This window comes from Lissotriton helveticus, chromosome 3_1 (genome assembly GCF_964261635.1).
Source record: "Lissotriton helveticus chromosome 3_1, aLisHel1.1, whole genome shotgun sequence".
Taxonomy (NCBI): Eukaryota; Metazoa; Chordata; class Amphibia; order Caudata; family Salamandridae; genus Lissotriton; species Lissotriton helveticus.
The window spans coordinates 2,049,416,332-2,049,439,047 of record NC_136061.1 but is presented as its reverse complement, the minus strand read 5'-3'; the positions used below and the strand labels follow the sequence as shown (position 1 = coordinate 2,049,439,047).

Sequence of the window (22,716 nt, the reverse complement as noted above, 5' to 3'; positions counted from 1 at the left end):
CATATGTAGATAACACTCCTGAGAGTGCCACAGGCCCTAGAGAGTCGGTATTTTACCACCCAATCCTATTGGGTGGTAAAATACCGAATTCAGGTGTGCATGCACATCTGTGCATGCACACCTGTGCAATGTGACACACAGACATGCCCTTAGGGCATGTATGTGTGCCACATGGCACACAAGCCTGTAGTTGGGGTGCTAGAGGGTGTCAAAGTGACACCCCCTGCCCCCTTGAAGGATTCGGTATTTACCGATTCTGTAAATACCGATTCTGTATTTCCCATTGATTCCTATGGGCTTCAAGGCCCATAGGAATCAATGTGAAACACAGATTCGGTATTTACAGAATCGGTAAATACCGACTCTTACAGAATCGGTAATTTTTTACCTACATCTGCCTCCTTCAAATTTACCGACTCTTAAATACCGATTCAGTATGGGTCGGTATTTAAGAGTCGGTAAATCGAAATTACCTACATCTGGCCCTTAGTGAGGATACTCCACGACAATAATCGTGCAAATTCATGAATTAGAATTTCATTAAACATACAATTCACAAAGCTGATAGAGATGGAGTCTGCCAGCACCAAGAAAGTGATTCAGCAGCATCAAGATGTGATGTAGCAGAGGCCACATTGGAATGAATAGGCCTGGTGGCAACAACTGATTTGTTGTTCCAAAATGGTGCATAGGTGTTGGCTTCCCTTCTATGGTTCCTTTTAATCAAAAGAGCATAATTAGCTTAAGATCTGGAACACTTTTAGAAAGAGGCAATGTTTATAAAATGCTGTTAAACCTTATCAAAATGTAGTGTTTGATTAAAAAAAAAAAAAGTCCCAGATCGACAAAGAAATCATAAGCTGAGGGGAAGGTCTTAAATTGTAGGTACTAAAAAGGATCAAGGCTGTATGCATAAGAAAACTGGGTGGTGGACAGTTAATGCCTTTTGATGTAGTGATCTTTAAAGAGGTGACTCTACAGCCTTCTCAGAAACTGGAGAAGCTTTGAGTGTGGTCCTGATCGAAACAAATGCCCTAATTTATGTGGTACTGATGGGGGAAAAACCTCACTCTGGGACCGATTGGCTGAGTAAAAATTCAGCAATTAGTGCCTCCAGCTGTGAACCACCAATTCTGGTCCCAGTGTGGCAAAAGTGCATCAATGTCATTTCCTTGTATCACTTGGCAAGGGTGTTGGTAAATCAGGAAGGCATCAGATTACATAGTGACACACATACCATTGTTTATGTTTACTGCCTGTATTTCAGAAATCCAAAATTGTCCTTTATATTTTTTCATATTTGAAGGTCTCATTGTACTGTAAAGTGGCTGTAACATGTCATGCTGATGAATTACTAAACTTATAGAAGAGGTACTGGGAATGCCGAAAGATCTGTATCCTGTAATATTGAAAATCAGACCTAGTAGCCTTGCCAACTCTTGTTTTATTGTTGCCATGTTTTTTGCAAAAACTACTGGAAGGTGAATGGTTATTGGTGGTGTATGTGCACAGGGCCGGACTGGCCACTGGGCAGTTTGGAATGCTGCTGAGCTGGGGTCTGATTTCGTTGATGGGGACCTGCGTGTACTAAACGAAATTCGTTTTGTTTTCATTATTTTGAAGTACCGTATTGTCTGGTGTATAAGACGACTTTTTAACCCTTGAAAATCTTTTCAAAATTGGGGGTTGTCTTATACGCCGGGGTCATTTTATGAGCAAGCGAATATAGCCCAAACCCTATATTTTAAAGGAAAAGTAGGGGGTCGTCTTATACGCCCAGTCGCCTTATACGCCAGAAAATATGGTACATGCAGGTCTCTATGTTCGAAATCAGCCCCCACTGCAGTAAAATCAGCCAGCTGCTCGGCAGCATTCTAAACTGCCCGGTAGTCAGTCCAGCCCTGCATGTGCATGCAGGAGTATGCATGGAGGGTTAACTGGGATTGTTTTTTAAAAGGATAGAAAATAGGATAGAAAGCAATCAACTCACAAGTAGGAACTAAAACAGAAAAAATACATCAACCAATGAGAATTGAAGACCCTTAGCAAACCCTTGGACCTTTGATAATAGCGCCAGAAGTATCAGATGTGATCACTTTACCAACAAAACTGACCAATTATTAGGAATTTATTGTGTGAGACAATGTTAGCCTTTTCTGGAAAAATGGGACATACTACATAGATTTGGGCATTTACTGCTCCAAAATTTGCATGTCCCAGTTTAACCCTGGAAATTTCTATCTATAATTAGCAATAGGTTTGACCTGCCAAATTGCACCTGGAGAAAACCACAGGGATGTTTTCTTTGGAGTTAATTCACATTTTGGTAATACATGAGACACTTGTAACCAAAGTATGTTGAATAAAATATGTCTGCTCCCAAGAGACAGCTAAAGCAGTCTATAGACCTCTGATCCGTTCGTCTTAGTCTCACACATTCCTTTGAACACCCTTTGAATACCATTTCTTGCACACCCTACACTCAAGTGCGCTGTTCCTCATTAAAGGTTCCTTCATGTCTGGAAACATTTTCATCCTCCATTTGTTCTCCACATTTTGAGACGTTGGACAAATCTTTTTAACGAAGTCCCTTTTCTGTCCTTCTTACTTACTAAATATACCATGCCATTTTTATTTTCCTGTATTGTACAACTTCCTTTACTTCTTTTTTTGTTTTTCCCCCCTTGTCAATTCACCAGATCTGCGCCAAAAACAATCACGCAAAAGCAACAATATAATTAAATAATGGTTGAATTAACTCATAGATGGCCGATTTTTCTTTAATCGACAAAGTTATGTGTTATGCTCTGTTATGCTAAAGAGGTGTTGTTAATGAAGGACCACTATTTTAAGCGTATGTTGTAGAAAACATTTATTTTGTCAAGAAATACGATCTTTTATCAAGCAGTGAAATCAGATTTAAAATAAGGCAATAGACTGAGTGAAAACTCAAGCAGAGTTCCCTGCAGAGGCCCTTGTTATAGGACATTCTCATTTCGAGTATTAGAAATAGAAACACCAAGCAGCATTGCAATTTTGCATGAAAAAAATTCATCTGAGCACCGTGTCGATATCACAAGGCTGTCAGCCATATGACCAGCTTCCGCCATGGTATAAGCTAAAGTGTGTCACACAAACTATTTTTATAGATCAGTTCATGAATATTCACGCGTCTTAGACGTACATTAAAATGCGATTCGGATCTCACACCTTAAGTGTTACCAGTTTTCTCTGGTCTGCTAGAAAAGCTATTTTTTATCTCGCTATTCCCCTTGCTGCAGATAGTCTGCGTATCTCGCATTTTGTCACCGAGCTTTCACCCTCATTATCATGTTTTGGCGGCGCCTGATAAGCTCTATTTGTCTCCACGAAGTACTCCGAGATGTTACATATCCCGGGCCCACATGGGTGTACTGAGCATGACAAACAGATATGGCCCCTGCCTCCTATAAGCTGGGGTGACCGACTGAAGTCCGTAGGCAAATGTAAGCCCAAACAGTAAACACATTTAACAGAAAGAAATGCCTGCGAATATTTTTAAAGGCCTATCGAACAGCACCTTATAATGTTTTAAACACTGCAGGTGTCTGAGGCCAAAACTAGAACGCAGACACTTTGTGATAAATCAAAGCATATTACAATCACTTGTTTTCCTTGCTTTTGTGGGCCAAGGGGCATTGGAAATGTCCTTAATTTCATTCCATTTTAATCATATCGTTTTGTTTATATAGCGCTCACTGGCATATATATACCTGCTTGAGAGCAGGGCGCACCACCTGATATCGTGCGCGTCAGTTTGTTGCGCATGGAAACACTTCACTGTTCACATGATCATCAACGTAACCATACTTCGGAAGACAGTACTAATCTATAAACTGTGCGCTAACGATGGGATGAAAGCTCAATCATTTCTCGCAGTTTAGGGTTTAAGAACCCGAACAAGGCTCAGTACAGACACTCTCTGATTACCGGAATGCCCACGGGTGGTGTTAGCACTCCTTAAAGTGGAGTTTGGGGATCCCTGCTGCAGTCCTATTTCACTAAACCAGCCCACCTGTAGGACTTTGGCAGCCAACAATCCATATGGACCCACTCGTGGTGGCCAGAAATGCTTGGACCAAGGTGCTGTTTCATCAAACAATCTTGGTGTCATAGTTGACAATTCACTCTCTTTTGCTCCCCAGGTTAACAGAACTGTATCAACCTGTTTCTGGGTTATTAGGATCCTAAGGAAAATCTTCCCATGTCTTTCTCTCTTTCGTGAAAGCAAGCAGTTGTTGCCTTGATATTGTCCAGGCAGGACTATTCCAACAGACTTTACTTGGACATTAACGAGGGATCCATCGACAAACTGCAACTTATCCGGAATGCCACAGCAAGACTTGTTATGGATCTTCCTAAATTCCACTCTTTCTCAGCGGTAATCAGCAAATAGCATTGGCTTCCTTTAGAGAAAAGAATCCTGTTTAAGGCCTTATGTATAGTTCATAGGGCACATAATTTTGATCCTGAAGGAATTAAATGACTCTTCCAATGGTAAGTGCCTACCAAACAGTTGTGGCCTTCCAACAAAATTGGCTGGTAGTCCCTAGGTTAAGGAGGGCTAAGTGGGGTGGAAGTGCTTTTGCCGTGGCCCCCTCTAAGCTCTGGAACACTCTCCCCATCGATTTCCTGCCAAGAGTCGCATCTTATCTTTCACAAGTCCTCGCGTTTTGCACTCTAATATCTGAAAGTCTCACTCCTTACTTCTTGACAGCTGTTTTTCTATCCCTAGCGACTTGAAGCCTTTGGGCAAAGTCTGTGCTTTACAAATGACCATTAATTCATTCACCTCCTTCACCTCTCATTGAAACTGTCCTTGTTCGTGTGTGGCCTCAGCACAGAGTTCAAGATGGATGAAGCTGTGATTCATTAAGGAATGTTGAATTCGACTCGAAATGACCCACTAGGAATGTCTAAAGTCGCAGATTGCACTCAGTATAACCATACTGCACCATCCCTGCATAAAATGGAAACAGAAATAGAAATCAGCCAAAGTGGCACACTCCAACGATTAACATACAAACAGGCGTACTGCAATGTGAACTCTGGTAGGGTTTGTGTTTTATGAGTATGTAGAGGTAGGCTGAATGGACGAGTCAGGCAAGCATTAGCTATTGTCGCATTATTTATTTTGATCTAACCAGTGTGCCATAAATTAGATATTTTTCAAGTTGCATGTTAATGCAGTGGCCAGAATTAGAGTAGAAGCCTTTGTCATGAGTATTTCTGTTTGCCATGTGAAGATGTAATATTTATCTCCTCAATATAGGAATTCTTCTTCCAATAGCATGAACCCCTGCCCTGTCATTGAGATTATACAAAAACATACATCCATGAATTTAAGATTCAGCACACTAAGGACATGTTTCTGTAATTAACACAATATTTATTTATGTATTTATTTAAACTTATAATGCGCAACAGCTACCCGCAGTGGGTTTCCCGGTGCCAGGGATAGACTAGAGCAGAAAGTGTGGACACAACAACAGTACAGTTGACAGCTAAAGCGGCAAATAATCTATTGAAAGAGTAGGGTTTTAAGTTTTTTTCGAAAACAAAATATATTGGTCTCTGATTTCAGGGCAATAGGTAGCGCATTCCAGGATTTAGGACCTAAATGGGAGAAGGATCTACCCCCCATCTTCACAAGTTTAAATCTTGGAATAACAAAATCACAGTTAGCCGAGGATCTTAATGTACGGCAAGGCCTGTAAGATTGAACAAGACTCTGAAGATACTGTGGGGCCGAGCCTTGCTTAATCTTTAAAAGATAGCACAGGGCTTTAAATTTAATACGGCTCGGGAACTTAAGCCAGTGTAAATCGCGAAGAGCCTGAGTGGCCGAGGATCTCCTCGGGATGTTACATAAAAGTCGGGCCGATGAATTTTGTACAACCTGCAGTTTGTTTATAGTCGCAGCGTTGGCACCAAGGTAGAGGACGTTACCATAGTCCAGGCGAGATGTTACTAAAGCCTGGACAACGGTTCTCCTGGTGGCATATGGCAACATCCAGAGAATTTTCTGGAGCCATCTCAAGGTGGTGAAGCAGATGGCGGCTACCTTGGTGGCTTGCTGCCTCATAGAGAGCTTATCATCTATGAGAAATCCAAGATTACGGACTACAGGGACCGGTTGAGGAAGGGGACCCATGGCACAAGGCCAATGTTGCGGGCCCCAAAGATCTTTATGTTTCCACAGGATAACAATCTCGGTCTTGTCACCGTTTAGTTTGAGGTGATGCCTCTGCATCCACTCAGCTACTCGTGACAATCCGATTTTCAGGCTAGACACATTGTCGCCTTCAGTGCTGGAGAGGGAAAAAACAATTTGAGTGTCGTCAGCGTATGAAAATATGGTCAGCCCGGCATCCTCCACGATGGAAGCTAGGGGTTTGATGTAAATATTAAATAATAAAGGGCTGAGAATAGACCCCTGAGGGACGCCACACGCCGACGGACAAATAGCAGACGCGGCTTTCGTAGAAAAGACCTGGAAAGTGCGCTCACTTAAAAAGGAGGCAATCAAGGCCAGCGCAGGACCATCTACAATAGGTGGGATAAACTCCTAACACGTATTGCCACGGAGGAGACTCTACAGCAAAAGATGACATGGAAAAAATCACTGTGTGCTGAGCTTGATCCTATGAGGAAGAATGCTGTGCTTTACTTATAAAAAAACCTGCTGCTCCTGGTAGATCCTCGGCTCCTCCAATTAAGTACATTACTTCAGCATTTCTTTCATATCGTCTCTTCTGATTAAATCCATTCTGCACCAGCCACTCTCCTCTTCTAGCTAGCCATGTTCTCCTTGTTAATATTAGCAAATTTAATGTGGCCCAGTCCAAGTGTTCCTCATGTCTCCACAACTCTCTCTATTCCGAAGGCTGTAGGTGTTTGCTATTTTGTTCCTCCCCACTGTTCATCAGCAATCAGCAAAAATAGAAGGAGGCGCTCTGTGGGGGTATGTCATGCACCATACCCGCTGTGTGTGGGGAGAAAGATACAGTCAAGCTTCACCTCAAATAGATTTTATTAGAGTAATGAAAAGCGGGCTGCACAGTGCTCTCAAAAGATCACATTGTGCACAACGGATTCTACTCATCCCCAAGAAGAAGGGGTCATAGGCGCCGAGTGACATGCTGACACAAGACAATGTAACGATTAAGAATCATGTGGGCAGGGCACCTAGTTTCCATAAGAACCTAGGTGCATCTAATGCTTTAATAACAACAATGGCGCTCTAGCAAGAATATAGGATACACTACACCTCTTTCTGAAAATTTCACAGAATTTCAATTGTTTTCAATAGTCCACATGTTGACCAGTTAAATGATTTGTACTTGGGGTTTCACCAGGACATAGATAGCGAAAGCATCCCTTTAAATGCAGTAAACGCATGCATAAGGGACTTCTACACCTTGTAAATGTGAATAGATCATGCCCCCTGATATGTATACCAAATGCTAGACCACAAATGATCCATAACTTAAAGTCCTCAAATGGGCCACTGAAGCCAATTGCAGATACTGAGAAAGAAGGGGCAAGAAGAGGATGCTGTACTACATTGAGGTACAAGATAATGGGTAGTTATGTCTGATCTGCAATTTGCATATTTTTTATATTTTCATTGGAACATGGCTTGTTTTGTTTAAGAACTAGGGGCATCATGTGCCCTACGCAGGGACAAACCCTGCCATTTGCAAAATAACAGGGTTTGCAACAGCAAAAGAGATTTTCTTTACCTACAAAACCCCTTTTCTGACTTGGAAAATTCTTTATGAGTTATGAAAGGGCTTTTTCGACCCCGTCCACATTTCTCACTAGTGAGTAGTGGGAGGGAGGTGTGAAACTGGTTGGAGAGGAATGTATCAGTAGTTTGCGTCCACAATTGCAGTCCAAACTATTGATCAGAAACTGACATCTCAAAGAGGGGAAGGGGTCTCCTTTTGACCCTTTCATTTTTGTGAATAATGAAGATTTTTCAGCGAGAGTTGGCAGTGGCCCAAATGATAACTGTCAACTCTCAGTGAAATATTTAAAAGAAGAAAACATTTCTTAAAACACAGTCCTGTTTCCTTTAAATAAAATGGAAAAAAGTTTTATTTATTTAAACACAACCACAGACATGATGATCTGATGACACTTGTAGGCCACCATCCTCAGCTTGTTGTGCAATCTCAAGTAATTCTGTATTTTGTGAACTGACCTATTCCTTGATAGGTTGGATCACAATATCAAATTGCTTCACAAAAAGTTGTTGCGCCATTTGTAGCCAATTTTTGCAAATGTAATCTTTGTACACGAAGCCCAGGTGTATATGGTGAATAATATAGATAGCTAAGCAGAGCACTTGTCCAGAGACCACTTTTCACCATATGACGGGAAAGCCAAATCCAAGTAAGAAATGCATGATTTCCATGTAAGAAAATTACATTCATTGAAACCAAATGTAAGTATTTTGCATGCAGTGGGTATCATGGAAATCTAATATGGAGCTGGGGCTTGTTTATCACTCAGATATGCTAGGATACATTTTCATAAAAAGACAATGCTGAGCCAATGTAAGATGGAAAAAAATAATAAAAAGCCAAATGAAATGAGTAGAAAATCGAATGGAGACCACTTAAAAGGTAACCTCGGCTCTCTTAGTAAACAGTTACCAGATCTGTCTTTGATGTACTGTACCATGTAATAGTTGTACAACAAAATTACTTAATGGAAAAAGGTAACACCATTTCAAACTTCTCTTGGTTATTTCAGTATATTGTACAGTGTATTGGTGTATTGGTTACATCACTGCTGCTCATGCAGGTTGTTAGTAAATTTAGCACCTGAGAGCCTTTCTGTTTTATTATTAATGCAACCTTCATTAATTATCGATGGTTGTGCAACATGTTATTTTATCTACTTTATTACTCACAGTAGTTCAAAGGGAAAATCCAGGTCTGCTTCCTACAAAGGCCCGATTTAATGGCCAATGAATCTCTAAAACTGAGTGACATGGATGAGAAAGCTCCTTGGAGACAAGGCTAGTAAATAACTCAAAGGGAAAACGAGGAGATTTTGTGTTTGTCTTCAGTGAGGTGGTGGAGGGAGAATCTGTTGCCTACCCCTAAACTAAATTATTAGTCACTAAGTATGTTTACTCTGACCTTCGCTTCACTTAACTGAAGTTGGTACAAGATGCCCAAAGAGAGAAAATCTGTCTTATTCAGCACTGAGATTTATTGCTGCAAAAATACTGCTGAACATTTTTAAAAGTGCAAAATTCAGCATTTGAGATGCTGTTTGTTTTAGACAACTTGTACTTTCATTAAATAACATGAACCTAACATTGAGATTTATAAGGCTTACATAAAGGTAACATTTTAATGTTCAAAATGAAGGGTTTTTCCTGACAAAAAGGGCTATTTTGAAACATCGAACTGCAGATGTAACTGCAGATATTAGGCTACACTGCTAGGTCTGAAGCCATGTTTTCTTTGTCAGGCTAATGTATAGCTCCACATGTCTGTAGCCCATGTTGACATTTGTTCTAACTGGGGGTCTATAGTCGGCAGAGGTAGGTACCTTAGTCCAAATAGGGACCCTTGCTTTTAAGTCAGGGCAAGGAAGGACACCTTCTCAGATAGTCCCTGCTCATCCCCTCGGTAGCTTGGCATGAGAAGCGACGCTTATCTCCAAGGCAAATGTGTAAAGTATTTGCAACCACACTCTCAGCAACCCAATGAGGACACCACAAATAGACTCCACATGAGTTTCATAAAAAAACAAGTATATGCTTATATAAAAAGATATACGATGAGGCCACACAATAAAAAATCCTACATATGTGTATTTGTAACATTTCACCTAGCCGGTTATTAGGCCAGCCAGCCCTTGTAGGTTCTTGCAGTATTAATGAGCAATTCTTTATGATCCTATGCAGTTCTAATGCAATGCTATTCAGTTCGTAATGCAAGAATCAGGCACTTCGTAATGTCAAAATAATGCGGTTTGTTATGTAACAATCAGGCAGTTTGTAATGCCAAAACAATGCAATTCGGAATGCAACAATCAGGCAGTTCATTATGCAAAAATAATGCAATGCGTAATGCAACAATCAGGCAGTCCGTTATGCAAAAATAATGCAATACGTAATGCAACAACCAGGCATTTTGTAATACCAAACTGACCTAATGTGTAATGCAACAATCAGGTAGTTCGTTTTGCAGAAATAATGCAATGCGTAATGTAACAACCAGGTTGTTCGTAATACCAAAATATTGTACTCCTGCACCGATCATGGTGCTCGGGATGGGCTCTATGCCCCTCCGGCTGACTCGCGGTCAGCTACTTCCACAATATGCCCCCAACACGGGTAGGATGTAAAACCAAGTGTAGCTCCACACTCCAGCCTCGTTACTACCACTCCTCAACAAGTACGGGCCACGATATGAGCTTGAGCGGATACTCGCGCTGCAAGAATGGGAAAGGCTTTGAGCGTTCCTCTCCGTGGCCGCACCCCGCCCCAGGTAGCGACACAAGCACGCTTGCTGAGCATTACCTAGGGGGGTGCGACCTCGCTCTACTCTCCTCTTCTCAGAACTTGGGCCTTCGATGCGAATTTGTTGACTTGAGCAGTGGAACTCAGGCCTCCTCGATGACAGAGATGGTTCGAGGACCCTCCTTGGCAAAGCCAGGCTCGGGCTGGTGGCACAGCTCCTCTGGGGATGCCGGTCTGGGCCGATGGCAATGACGAAGATCTCAGGCTGCAACAGGGCACACACACAGCGTCACTGGGACTCACTTGAGCTCCGGGTGTGCACGGTCATAGGGCTATCCTCACGAAGGTCTCAGGCTGCACGAAGCACACAAACCCAGTGACGCTGAGATTCTCTAGAGTTCAGGGTGCACACGATCACAGGGCAATACTCACGAAGGTCTCAGGCTGCACAAAGCACGCGCACAAAGCGTTACTGAGACTCACTTGGACTCCTGGTGCCCACGATCACAGGGCAATTCTTACGAGGGTCTCAGGCTGCAAAGAGCACATTCACACAGCGTCGCTGAGACACACTTGAGTTCCGAGTGCACACGATCACAGGGCAATCCTCACGAAGGTCTCAGGCTGCAACAAGCACACACACACAGCGTTGTTGATACTCACTTGGATTCCGTGTGCACACAATCACAGGATGATCATCACGAAGGTCTCAGGTTGCAAAAAAGCACACACGTACAGTGTTACTGAGACTCACTTGGAGTCCTGGTGCCCACGATCACAGGGCAATTCTTACGAGGGTCTCCGGCTGCAAAAAGCACACGCACACAGCGTCGCTGAGAGACACCCGGAAGCTTTTGTTTGTGTTCCTGAGTTTTCACAACAGGGAGCCAGCTCTACTCGGGCCCTTGGGGATAAGTTACTTCTGGACACAGCACAAAGCAAAGTCCTTTCAAGCAGGGGGACACAGCACATAGCAAAGTCCCTTTAGCCTCTCCTTGGTTAAATCAGCATACTGCAGGCCAGCCCCAGAACACACAGCAAGGGTCAGTCCCTTTCTTCAGTCTCTTCAGCTGTTTCTTCCTTGGCAGATGTTCCTCTTGACCCCAAAGTAGATTCAATCCTTTACAGTCTTGAACAGTTCCATTCCAAAGTCCAGGGGTTTCGGCTCTGATAGTTATACCCCTAAATGTCTTTGAAGTCTTTGTGTTCAGGGGGACACTGACACCAGTCTGGGTGTCTCCCCGCCAGTGACACCGTCTTCCTTTGATAGTGGGGGTCTGGATCCTTAATCGCTTGGCAGTAGATGGAGCCATTGTTTTTTGGCAACAGCCTAGGCCTCTTCGCCTCCAGGGACTACTCCTCCCCCTACACTCCAGATTCTGGTCAGCCTTTTCCTGTTTCACCTCCTCCCCTGGGTCAAGACATTCCTCAGAGCCTATCACATTCAAATCCAGACTGTCAATCCACAACCAAGCAGAGACACACAGAAATGTTAAAACTCAAAAATGCAGCTACTTCTAAAAGAGTGGTTTCTAAACACACAATGCAAAAACCACCTTCACAAAAAGAAGTGTTATTAAATTGTGAGTTCAGGCACACTAAACTTCACCTCTCCAACTTAAGCCTATGGGAACATATTACACAGCCTCCACCATTCTGTCCTATGGGCAAGATGGCCTTTCAACAGTGAAAAACAAAATGGAGAGTATTTCACTGTCAGGACATGGTGCACACCACAATACATGTCCTACCTTTCAAATACACTGCACCCTGCCCAAGGGGGTACCTTAGACTTAACATAGGGGCTTCTGATGTGCATAAAGAGGGAAGGTTAAGGCCTGACAACAAGGTGCACTTGTCAGGACAACAAGGCAGTTTAGCAAACTGTGCTCAGGCACTGCAGCGGCAAGCCTGAGTTCTCTCTTTAAGGCTACTTGTGTGGGTGGCACAGTTAGTGCTGCAGGCCCACTAGTAGCATTTGCATTACTAGCCCTGGCACACATAGTGCACTTTACTAGTAAGACAAACATACCAATCATGGACAACCAATTACCATTACACTTTACACAGGGAGCACTTGCACTTTCACACTGATCAGCAGTGGCAAAGTGCCCAAAGCATCTAAGTAGGCAACACCATGTCAGATAAAAGGTCTAGTGGGAAGCCACAACGTTTAGGGAACCTTAGCCAAAAAGGGCCAAGTCCAACAACATTTAACTTGAATGTTTGCTGTAACACACTAAATGGCCAAGGATATGTCCAGATTTTGATTTCTTGCACACTGTGCCACTGAAACTAAGCTGTACCTGACTGAGAAGGCACAATGAGGCTCAACCTGATCTTAGGTTGCTTGTGTTCTTGTTCAGAGAGTATTTTGTTTTGCAGTTTGTATATCACTATTGATATTGGAGCAGTACCAAAACAAATTTGTACTGGTATATTGGGCAAAAGAAGAATGGTTTGGAATACTACCTGAGCGATTACCTGTGGTTAAACAAATCACATGCATTCCTCCCATCACCTTTTGTGTATTTGATTTCACTTTCCATGCAATGGGAGTATTTCTTTACCATGTAGCATGGCTTTATAGGAAATGTAAGTATCTCAATTAGGAGTTATCCAAATCTAGGACATTTAAGGGGTCAGAGAACATAAACTAGGACCTGGTTAGCAGTGTGAAAGTGCACCGAGTAAAATAACAACAGCCTCAGACCAAATAAATAGAGGGTAACCATGCTTTTAATTCATCATCTTCTTATTATACTGGACTCAATCTAAACCACTACCACAGCAAAAATATCCTTCTTTACCTGCCTCCGAAGAGAGCAGCTATATGCCAGTGATTCTGCGGGGCGACTGGAACATGACGATTCATCCTGTCTTGGACTATTCTTCTGCTGTGGATCCCCGACATAATTGTGATACACGGCTTCTCCATGATCTTATGTTAGACCATATGTTACTCGATCCTTGGCAATTCATAACCCAATACACTGAGATGATAAGTTTCTATCTTGCCCCCTGACTTGGAATCATAAATTGACTACTTCCTAGCCCATGGCCAGCTGTTGTCCCAGATCCTCGATTGCACAATTGGTGAACCACCTACTCTTACCGGTCCTACCAGCGGACCTTCGTGAGCAGCGAGATGGTGCCATTACAAACACTGAAATTGCAGATGCTTTCAAAGGCATGGCCTCAGGCAAAGCACATGGGGAAGAAGGCTTTCCGATTGAGTTCTACAAAATCACGGCAGAACACTCAATTCCTTTGCTGAGGAAAATGTGCCGGGAATCAGTGGGTAGTTTTTCATACCACAATTTCCTGGGCTTCCAGTAACGGCTTACTATAGCCACAAGGAAGACGGACATGGGCTAATGGGAATTGTGACACATTCTTAAATATCCATTAATTATCCAGTATACTGAATCTTCCATCATTACATAACTCAGAATGCTGTAGGCAGGCTGGTTGCAATTGCAAAACAAGCACTAAGTCATCAGTCAGCTCTTTGAGCATCTTCCAGTGTACGTATCGCACCGCTAACAAATGTTATGAAAGTTCTCAGATGACAGCAACACTCACCATATGCCAGACCTGTGCCTTCCATGAAACAAAATTATTCCGAATCAACTGAAAATGCTCTGCACACAGAATACGTTCTCTGCCAACATCCACATCGATGTTAACCTCCTGGCCTTCAGTAAAAAGCCACAATTATACATTGTTTACCTTTTTAACGCCACCTCATTAGCTAGACAACACCAAGATGCAATTCCTTTAATGGAACTAAACAAAAGGACTGATTTTTCTTTCAGTCCATCACTGCCTTTTGAGCATTAAGATAAATCTTAACATAACCTAACCCTTCTATTTTCAACCACTGTAATAGTCCTAATTATACATTGAGACCCTGGCAGTGTGTCTTAGCAGAGTTTCATTGCTATTGTTCCAGGACCATTTATGTTAGTTGTGCAGTGATGATGTGGGAAGGAAAGTAAAAACGAAGGAAAGAATACAAGAAACACATTTGTGTATCTAGACTCCAGTTTCTCTACAAATAGCAGCCAGTAACTTCATGATGGATGATTTGAAATTCTGTGAGGTATAAATTTCGTCTATGTTATTCTTTTTAAGTAGAATGAACTACAGGGATCGATGTTCAAAAGTAAAAGCAAAAGGTCTACTACTCTATACGGAAACAAAACACGTAACAAATCAGGGTGCACAAAATTATGAAGCTCTAGATCTAATGAAATACACCTGCTGCCCCTGTCCCATCAGAAAACTAAAGAGAGAGAGAGAAAATATTAAAAGAGAACATAATCAAAACATACAAATAAGTACTAAATCAAACCCCCCCACCCAAAGATCCCAACACACCATAACAACCTAAAGCCCGTTCATCCAATGATGTATGCAAGACATCCTATACTGAGAACATAGTCCAGAAAACCATTCCACGCTCCTAATTTCTCTCGTAGCAGGACGACATTCCATAGTTCCAGTCTCTAGGCCCAGTCAGCCAGAACACAGCCAAGACCATATCACTCTGGATTCAAGAGGGCTTCTTTGAGATTTGCTGTAGCAATTCCTGTACCTCGGAAACATCGCAGAACACGTGGATTCGCCCCGTAACCAGCGCATTCAGTTTAGATGGCTGAGCAATCATTGCCTCGGCTCCCTGTACCTTAAAAAGACGGAGCATCTTTACAAACTCTTTCCTCCTCTTGGCCACGGAGGCTGACATGTCCGAAAAGATGTGACAGAGCACGATATCTTGAGAAGTAAACTGCCTCTGCTTAATTGTGTTAGATAAAACTTGTTCTTTCACCCAGTAATCTCCAAAATGCATGAGGATTGTGCAAGGGAATTTCTGATTTGGAGGCTGATGCACTGGTACACGATGAGCTCTTGCGAGCATGAGGTCACTGCAATACTCAGGAAGAACATGCGTTTTAATAAAAAGCGTTTGCCCAGTGGAGCATGTGCTGTCCATCCAGCCCTTCCGAAGTACCAACAATGCATAAATTAGAGCGCAGGGAGTGATTTTCCAATTCCTCTAGTTTGTCCTCAATTGAAGCCTTCTGCTTCTGAAAGATGTCTGCCTTTTCCTGTAGAGTTGAAACCTGATCTACTAACTTTGATATCCTTACTTCTGCCTCTTTTAACCTTTCCAGAATCTGAGTAATAGTCTCCTCAATCTATAAAAGACATGTATGAAGCACTGCAATTTCTGTAGTTTGCGAGACTTTCAATTCCCTAATCTCCTCCATGATAAGATTTAACATAGTCTTTGAGTCCCATTCCATAATTGAGAGAGGATTCCTGAGATGCTTCATCACCAATTAAACCTGAGTTTACCTGCACCATATTACTTCCTGCGTCCTTCTGGTCAGTATCTGCTGAACTCTGAGGTACTGGTAACTGGGTTGACAGTGAAATTAATTGAAATACCTCTGGATTGTCTGTTGGCAGGGATGAGAAGGGTAAATTGTAGAACTGCAGTCTCCCAGATAGGCTTGCCACAAAGGTCTGCTGAACTGGATTTACACGCGGTTAAATGCGTTCAGCAAGACAAACCCGATTTTCATGCTAAGCGAGGTTGTGCCCTTGACAGATTGACCTGGGTGGGTAATCCCTCTCCTCCAGAAGTCTGAACCTTCACATTTTTATGAGACCTCAGAATAAGTCCTTCTGGACACCATTAATGCTTTTAGGATCTCGGGAACAACACTTATGGGACAGAACTCACTTCAGCAGGGTCCAGTACCTTTCGTGATACAACTGGTCAGTTCTGGAGACAAAAAGGGTTCTTGCAAATTGTTGGGTCCCTGTGGCCTCTTACCATTTTCCGGTTCTTCCTAATCAGAGGTCAAAGCACTGTACCACCACCTGAGGACATTGGTGAACTGCAAACTGAAGAGGAGGACATTGACTCAACAGTCCAAACACCAATATCAGCCACAGTAACAACACACCCACAGTCACCCCAACTATAACAGCGTCACCTGCAACTTTACCTTCAGTCTCTCAAGCCACGTATCCTCCAGTGAAGCTAACCCACCAATAGCAGTTTTCAGCTAGAAGACCCATACCAACTATCAGGGGACAGGTACAAGTGACTTCGGGTGCACAAGGTGAAATACCAAGTGCCTCACTATTTAGGTTACTAGAGTGTTCAATGCCAATCTCCAGCAGAGATCTACTCAGCTCACAAGTTTTTTTATTTGAACACTGACACAATCTGTCACTGAAATGCAAGAGACAGTAACATAGATGTAGCGAAATGGTTAAGGCTATCACTACTCTATGTGCAGCTTTATATGAAGAATTTGCAGCAGACAGATTTCAACAACCACACATGGTATCATTAGTCTATTATCACAATATGTGTAGAATAAGGTCATGTGTTTCTGGCAATAGCAATGTGGATATACCTAGGTTTTCAAGGATGCAACCACCATTTTATCATGGGTTTGTGTCACCAGAACGATGCCCAATTGTGTCACATTTATTATTGTTCTGTCTGCAACATACATCTTAAGACTGAGGTTCTTGACTTCATCTCACTTAGGGGTTAGAGGACTTAAAAATGTCTGCATACCACATGCCTCCCATTGGTATTCAGGTGTGATTTTCAAGAATTAAATTAACTTTTTCCGCTTTAGACTGGACAAGCCTGGAATCGTTTGTTCTAACACACATATTCCTGCAAATCAGATTGAGCATTTTACTGAAGGCAGCTTAATAATCATTATATTTATCACATACATGCCCAAGAAAGTAAGTGGAGAAAAGACTTGTCTCCTCGTACTAGGGTACTGGGTTTAGAATGATAAAATGTGTTACACGTGCCACAGTCTTTTCACTGCCTCTCTCAAAGTCAGAGGCATTGAAACTCTTTTTAAGGGTTGAATTTTCAACTATACATTGAGAGAAATGAAGCAGATATACTGTAAAACATAAATGATTACAATATTATAAGCGAGGTACGAAGAAAAAGGTTGGCGCAGGTTAACGCTATTGAGCAGCATTTGATAGTGGTGTACTGATTGTATATCTTGGGCAGGAACAACTCAAAATTGTGCAGAGACCTATTCGGAGTATACTGTGGTTTACAAAAATCAAAATAAGTCTAGAATTAGTATAATTAGCATTAGCCTACTTCAGATGACCCATCAGTGCCTTCCTAAAATCTAGGTGTGAAAACTGCTCGTATAGCAGAGACACTAGCCTTGGAGTGGGGTTGTGGTGTTTTCCCCCTGGACTGAAGGACAACTGGGATGGCCTCAGGAACTTCAATTGCTTGAAGAGGCCCAAGGTGATGCCTGTCCCTTCATTGGCAGATGTAAAGTTAGTTATACCAACAAAAAAGTAGCAGAGGGTCAATCAAAAAGAAACTACAAACTAAGTATCTGTGTAGGAGGAAGAAGTAGTGAACTCATCAGCTGTTCTTCCTCCTACACAGATACTTAGTTTGTAGTTTCTTTTTGATTGACCCTCTGCTACTTTTTTGATGGTATAACTGTCATAGTAGAGGCAGTAGCATTGCTTGGTCGTTAAACATCCCCTAGGACCCTCCTCGCTCTCTTTGTGTTTAAGATGTAAAGTTAGACCTATAGGAAGCAAAGCCTTTGTTTATGTGTCAGCTATGGGACAAACTGCAGGACTCTGCATGTCTGTTTAGCAACTTGCTTAAGAAATCCAAAGATGACCAAAAGGATCTGTGTAACTAACGAACCATTTCTTTAATTCCAGCACTGGTAAACATATTACAAAAAGTGATTAATGCCCTCCTGGTAAATTTTCTAGTATCACATAACCTTCTTCACTGTTTTCAACCTTGTTTCAAACCTAGACACTACACTGAATGTGTGCTCCATGAAATAACGGAATCCCTTAATCTGTTAGTGGAAATAATGCTGTACTAATACTTTTAGATATGTCAACGGCCTTTAACACGATTCGTCATAATATTCTCCTTCAACAACTAGCAGAGCTAGGGATTCGTCATCATGCTTTGACCTGGCTGGCCCTGCGAGGCCCTCTTCCTAAACCCTGGCAGCGCATAGCCTTTGGCCTCTGGGCATACCCTACATTCAAATCCTGGCAAATGGCGAACACCCAATAGGCAGCCAACCTCCATTGTGCACCTCCCTTTCCAGGAGAATTCACACACACATTTTTATTCTCATTTAAAATGATCATGAATTCTGTATGTTCTATTGATGTTCCAGCAGCACTGGTGCTTTACTTTTATGACATTAATAGCGGACTGCCTTGCATTATTTAAAGCCTATTCATTTTTACAAAGCCATCATGCTTCATTTGTTTATGTCTGCCTCTTTATACAGGGTAATAGAAAAGAACTACTTTAACTGCAGCTGTGATATTCGTTGGATACAGATTGGACAGGAAAAGGGTGAAGCTCATTTGGACAACCAAGATCTTACATGCATGACCATAGAAGGTCACACCATTCCATTGCAGGAGATGGACATTGTGCAATGTGGTAAGGAATTCTGATTGCATTTGTGTCATTCCCCAGAGAAAGAAATTAAAACAACATTAGTGTCTTAGTTTGATTAAACATCTTTTTATCTTTTGACTTCCTTTTCTGTGTAGTTCTTCGGTGCTGAAACCAATGAGCTCTCTTCTACATATTATTTTAAAAGTGCTGTGCAAGATTATACAGAGGCATTTTTTGAACTAGATGAATTTCTATTTTGCTTTCATTGAATCTTAATCTAGATGTATCCCTTTGAAAAAAATATTATAGAGCAAGTAAGTCAATAGGTGCATACACCTATGTCTGTCTATGAAAGAAAGATCCAATCTTTTCACATCTGTGACCCATATTGACAAACATACCTAATATCAAAATGTTGCTTTGCAGATCAACCAGGTGTGCTTTATTCAATACTGAACTCAGGCCCCATTCAATGGCTTATATGCCAACAACTGCATGTTGGAAATAATTTCAATTCAGAATACTTGAAAAGCCTTTGAAGATCTGTTGCAGGACAATACATTTTAGTATACGGAACTGGTCAACATATGCAGAACCAGCAGATTCAAAAAAATATATGTATACCCATAAGAGGGAGCAGAGGTTTCCTCTGCAGAGAGTCTCTGTGCTATCTACTGACTCACTACAGGACCATGGCCTTGATCCTCCTTGACCTCATTGTGGCATTTAACATGTTCTCACACTCCACACCCATTGACCGACTCCAGAACGTTAGAATACAGCACAAGGCCCTCAAGTGGATTGCTTCTTCCCTTTCAGGATGCACACAGAGCATCCTATTGCCTCCCTTCACCTCCACACCCAAGAACATCCTTTGTGGCGTATCCCAAGGATCATCCATCAGCTCCACCCTGATCAACATCTACATGACCCCTCTCACAGACATCATAAGATCTCATGGGCTCAACATAATCTTCTAAACTGATGACACTCAACTAATCCTATCACACACCAAGGACCCCTTCAATGCCAAAACCAACTTCTGCAACACCATCAACCAAAATGGATAAGAGACATCTGCCTCAAACTCAACTCTGACAAAACAGAATTTTGATCTTCCGGAACAATACCTCCATATGGGACTCCAGCTGGTTGCCGGCAGAACTCAGACCTACTCTCACACCAACAGACGATGTATGCCAATTCGGCATCATCCGCAGCAACCAGCTCACTGTGAAATGACAAGTCAGTGCAGTCATCCCCTCCTCCTTCCACACAGTTCATAATGCTCCTGAGACTCTTCAAATGGATCCCCGTCAACACCATAAAACCGTCACTCTGGCCCTCATCACAGTCCCCACAACCACTGCAACACTCTCTACACCGGAATCTCCACCCAGCTCCTCAAAAAACTTCAAACTATACAGAATTTCACAGCCAGACTCATCCTGCACCTCCTCAAATGTCAATGCATCACCCCTCAACTCAGAACCCCCCACTGGCTTCTCATCCAGAAGAGATGCCATTTCACGATCCTCAAGCACACATGCAGAATCCTACATGATCAAGAACCATTATACATAATCCATTGACTGAATTTTAACCAGCCCTGAAGACACATGTGCTCTGCATTGCTCACCCTCGCACATACACACCCTGCATCCGTTGAGGACGCATCGGTGGTAGCTCCTTTTCTTTCATCATTGTCAAGACCTGGTACGACCTGCTCCTCTACCTCCAAACAGGCCAGTTCCCTGGCTGATTTCAACTGAGAGACAGCATTCTCAGTGCCCAGATACCCTTACGGTTGATAGTGCAGCACTATACAAATATTGATTGAATGATTGAACTTCCTAGGTGGGCAGAGACATTCCCCTAGATGTAACATGAGCTCTATCTTATTGTCAATTAGGAAATCTCCTTTGTCACGTTGTGTGATACATGAATGCATTCTCAAGATTCTTTCTGTTAGACTTGTCAGCCTTAGTGTGGTTTTCCACAAAATATTTGCCTTCTCCCCTCCTAGGGGCATATTTACAAGCGCCTATCGCCACCACAACATCACTTTTAGTGAAGTTGTAATGGCGATAGGAGCATAGCCTTATTTACAAAGCAGCGTTAAGCCACTTAAAATGCCTTAACACTGCCTTGTAAATGAGGCCCCTTTTTACGCTACACGCGTGAAAGGGGCAGGCAATGGGTGTTGTGGTGCGCATTCCACCGCAACACACATTGATTTTGAGGCTGCCCCCTATTTACAAGAGCAGCGTGAATAGGAGGCTGAGCTAAAATTTAGACCTGGGAAAACCTGGTGTTAAACAGGAGAACAAGGAGAAAAGCTTTATTTCTCCTCGTTTTTTGTATTTCCATGTGTGCTGCTTTGAGAAGCACAGATGGAAACAGCAAAATGCCAATGCCTGTTTATGGGCAGGAAGGTCCCCCTTCCTGCACATAAACAATAATTTAAAGAAATGCAGTTTTGCAACTTCTACTTGTGCTGCATTAAGCAACACAATTAGAAGTTACAAAACGACATTCTACGATTGTTTACGTGAAGGAACGGGGACATTCCTGCACATAAACAATCGTCCCTTCAACACAGGCACCCTTGAACAATGGTGCAGGGGTGCCTGCATTGGCACTAGGCAACATAATTTACTGCCGGAGCAGGGGGGTACACAGAGTTGAACCATATTTTAGTAAATATGGTTCAGCCCTGTGTTTCTAAAGTGACAAAGCGTGTTGTTAGCCTTCTTGGCTTAATGACATGCTTCACCACTTTATTATAAATATGCATCCTTGTTTTTTTAATTCTTGTTTTATTGGCATTTCTGTGCACTTTCCCACTGCTAACCAGTGCTAAAGTGATTGTGCTCACTCCCTAAAACATGGTCATTTTGGCTTACACAGGATTGACATATTTAATTTACTCATAAGTCCCTAGTAACGTAGTATACCATATACCCAGGGCTGGTAAAGTAATTGTCACTGTTGGCATTTAGCATTTACAATAGCACCCACTGAGAAGCCCCTTAAAGCATGTCCCAGGCCTCCCATTGCAGTCTGTAAGCATTTTTAAACTGCCAATAAAAATAATTTTTAAATTGCAAAATAGCCCTTTGCCAGGTCTAAAACTCCCTTTTTAATACCTATGTCACCCCTAAATAGGCTCTAGACAGCCCATATGACAGGGTGCATTGTTGTAACTAAAAAGTTGGGCATGCACTTCTAAGTTTTACATGTCCTAGTAGTTACCTTCTTACTTTTAACAAAATGCTAACCTCTGATTGGGAACAGATAGAAATATCATGTTTCATATCAAAGGAATTGCAATTTAAAATTTTCTTTACTGATAAAGTCAGATTTTAAATTATGAAAATGCCATTTTTGCAAAGTTGACAATTTCTTGTCGTAACCATTTGGTGCCTGTAGCATGATTCTTGGGGCACAATTGTATATAGCTGGCAGTTGGCCTTTATGTATTCCTTCCAGACAGTGAGACAAAGAGGGACTAGTGGTTGGCCGAATGGGCAATCTTGCTAGGATGCGTGGGGCAGAGCTGGTGCCTGCCCCACTTTTCGTTTTAATGTTCTGCTTCCAGCAGACTTACAAAGGAAGATGACACAAGCCTTTTGTCACCCTACACCAATTGGAGCCTGGGCAGGAGAAGGAAGGATATTTCCAGAACCATATATGGGGAAAGTCTAGAAGTTCT

At 42.3% G+C, this 22,716-nt stretch overlaps 1 protein-coding gene across 4 annotated transcripts in view; it reads left to right on the top strand.

Moving 5' to 3' along the window:
• The window catches only part of NTRK3 (neurotrophic receptor tyrosine kinase 3), a 1,749,208-nt gene that overhangs the window by 781,056 nt on the left and 945,436 nt on the right, over positions 1 to 22,716 (top strand). For all 4 annotated transcript variants that reach the window (XM_078683168.1, XM_078683167.1, XM_078683169.1 and 1 more), the window contains exon 5: positions 18,886 to 19,043. In XM_078683168.1, coding sequence (XP_078539294.1) covers positions 18,886 to 19,043 — 158 coding nt within the window. The remainder of the gene's footprint in view (positions 1 to 18,885; positions 19,044 to 22,716) is intronic.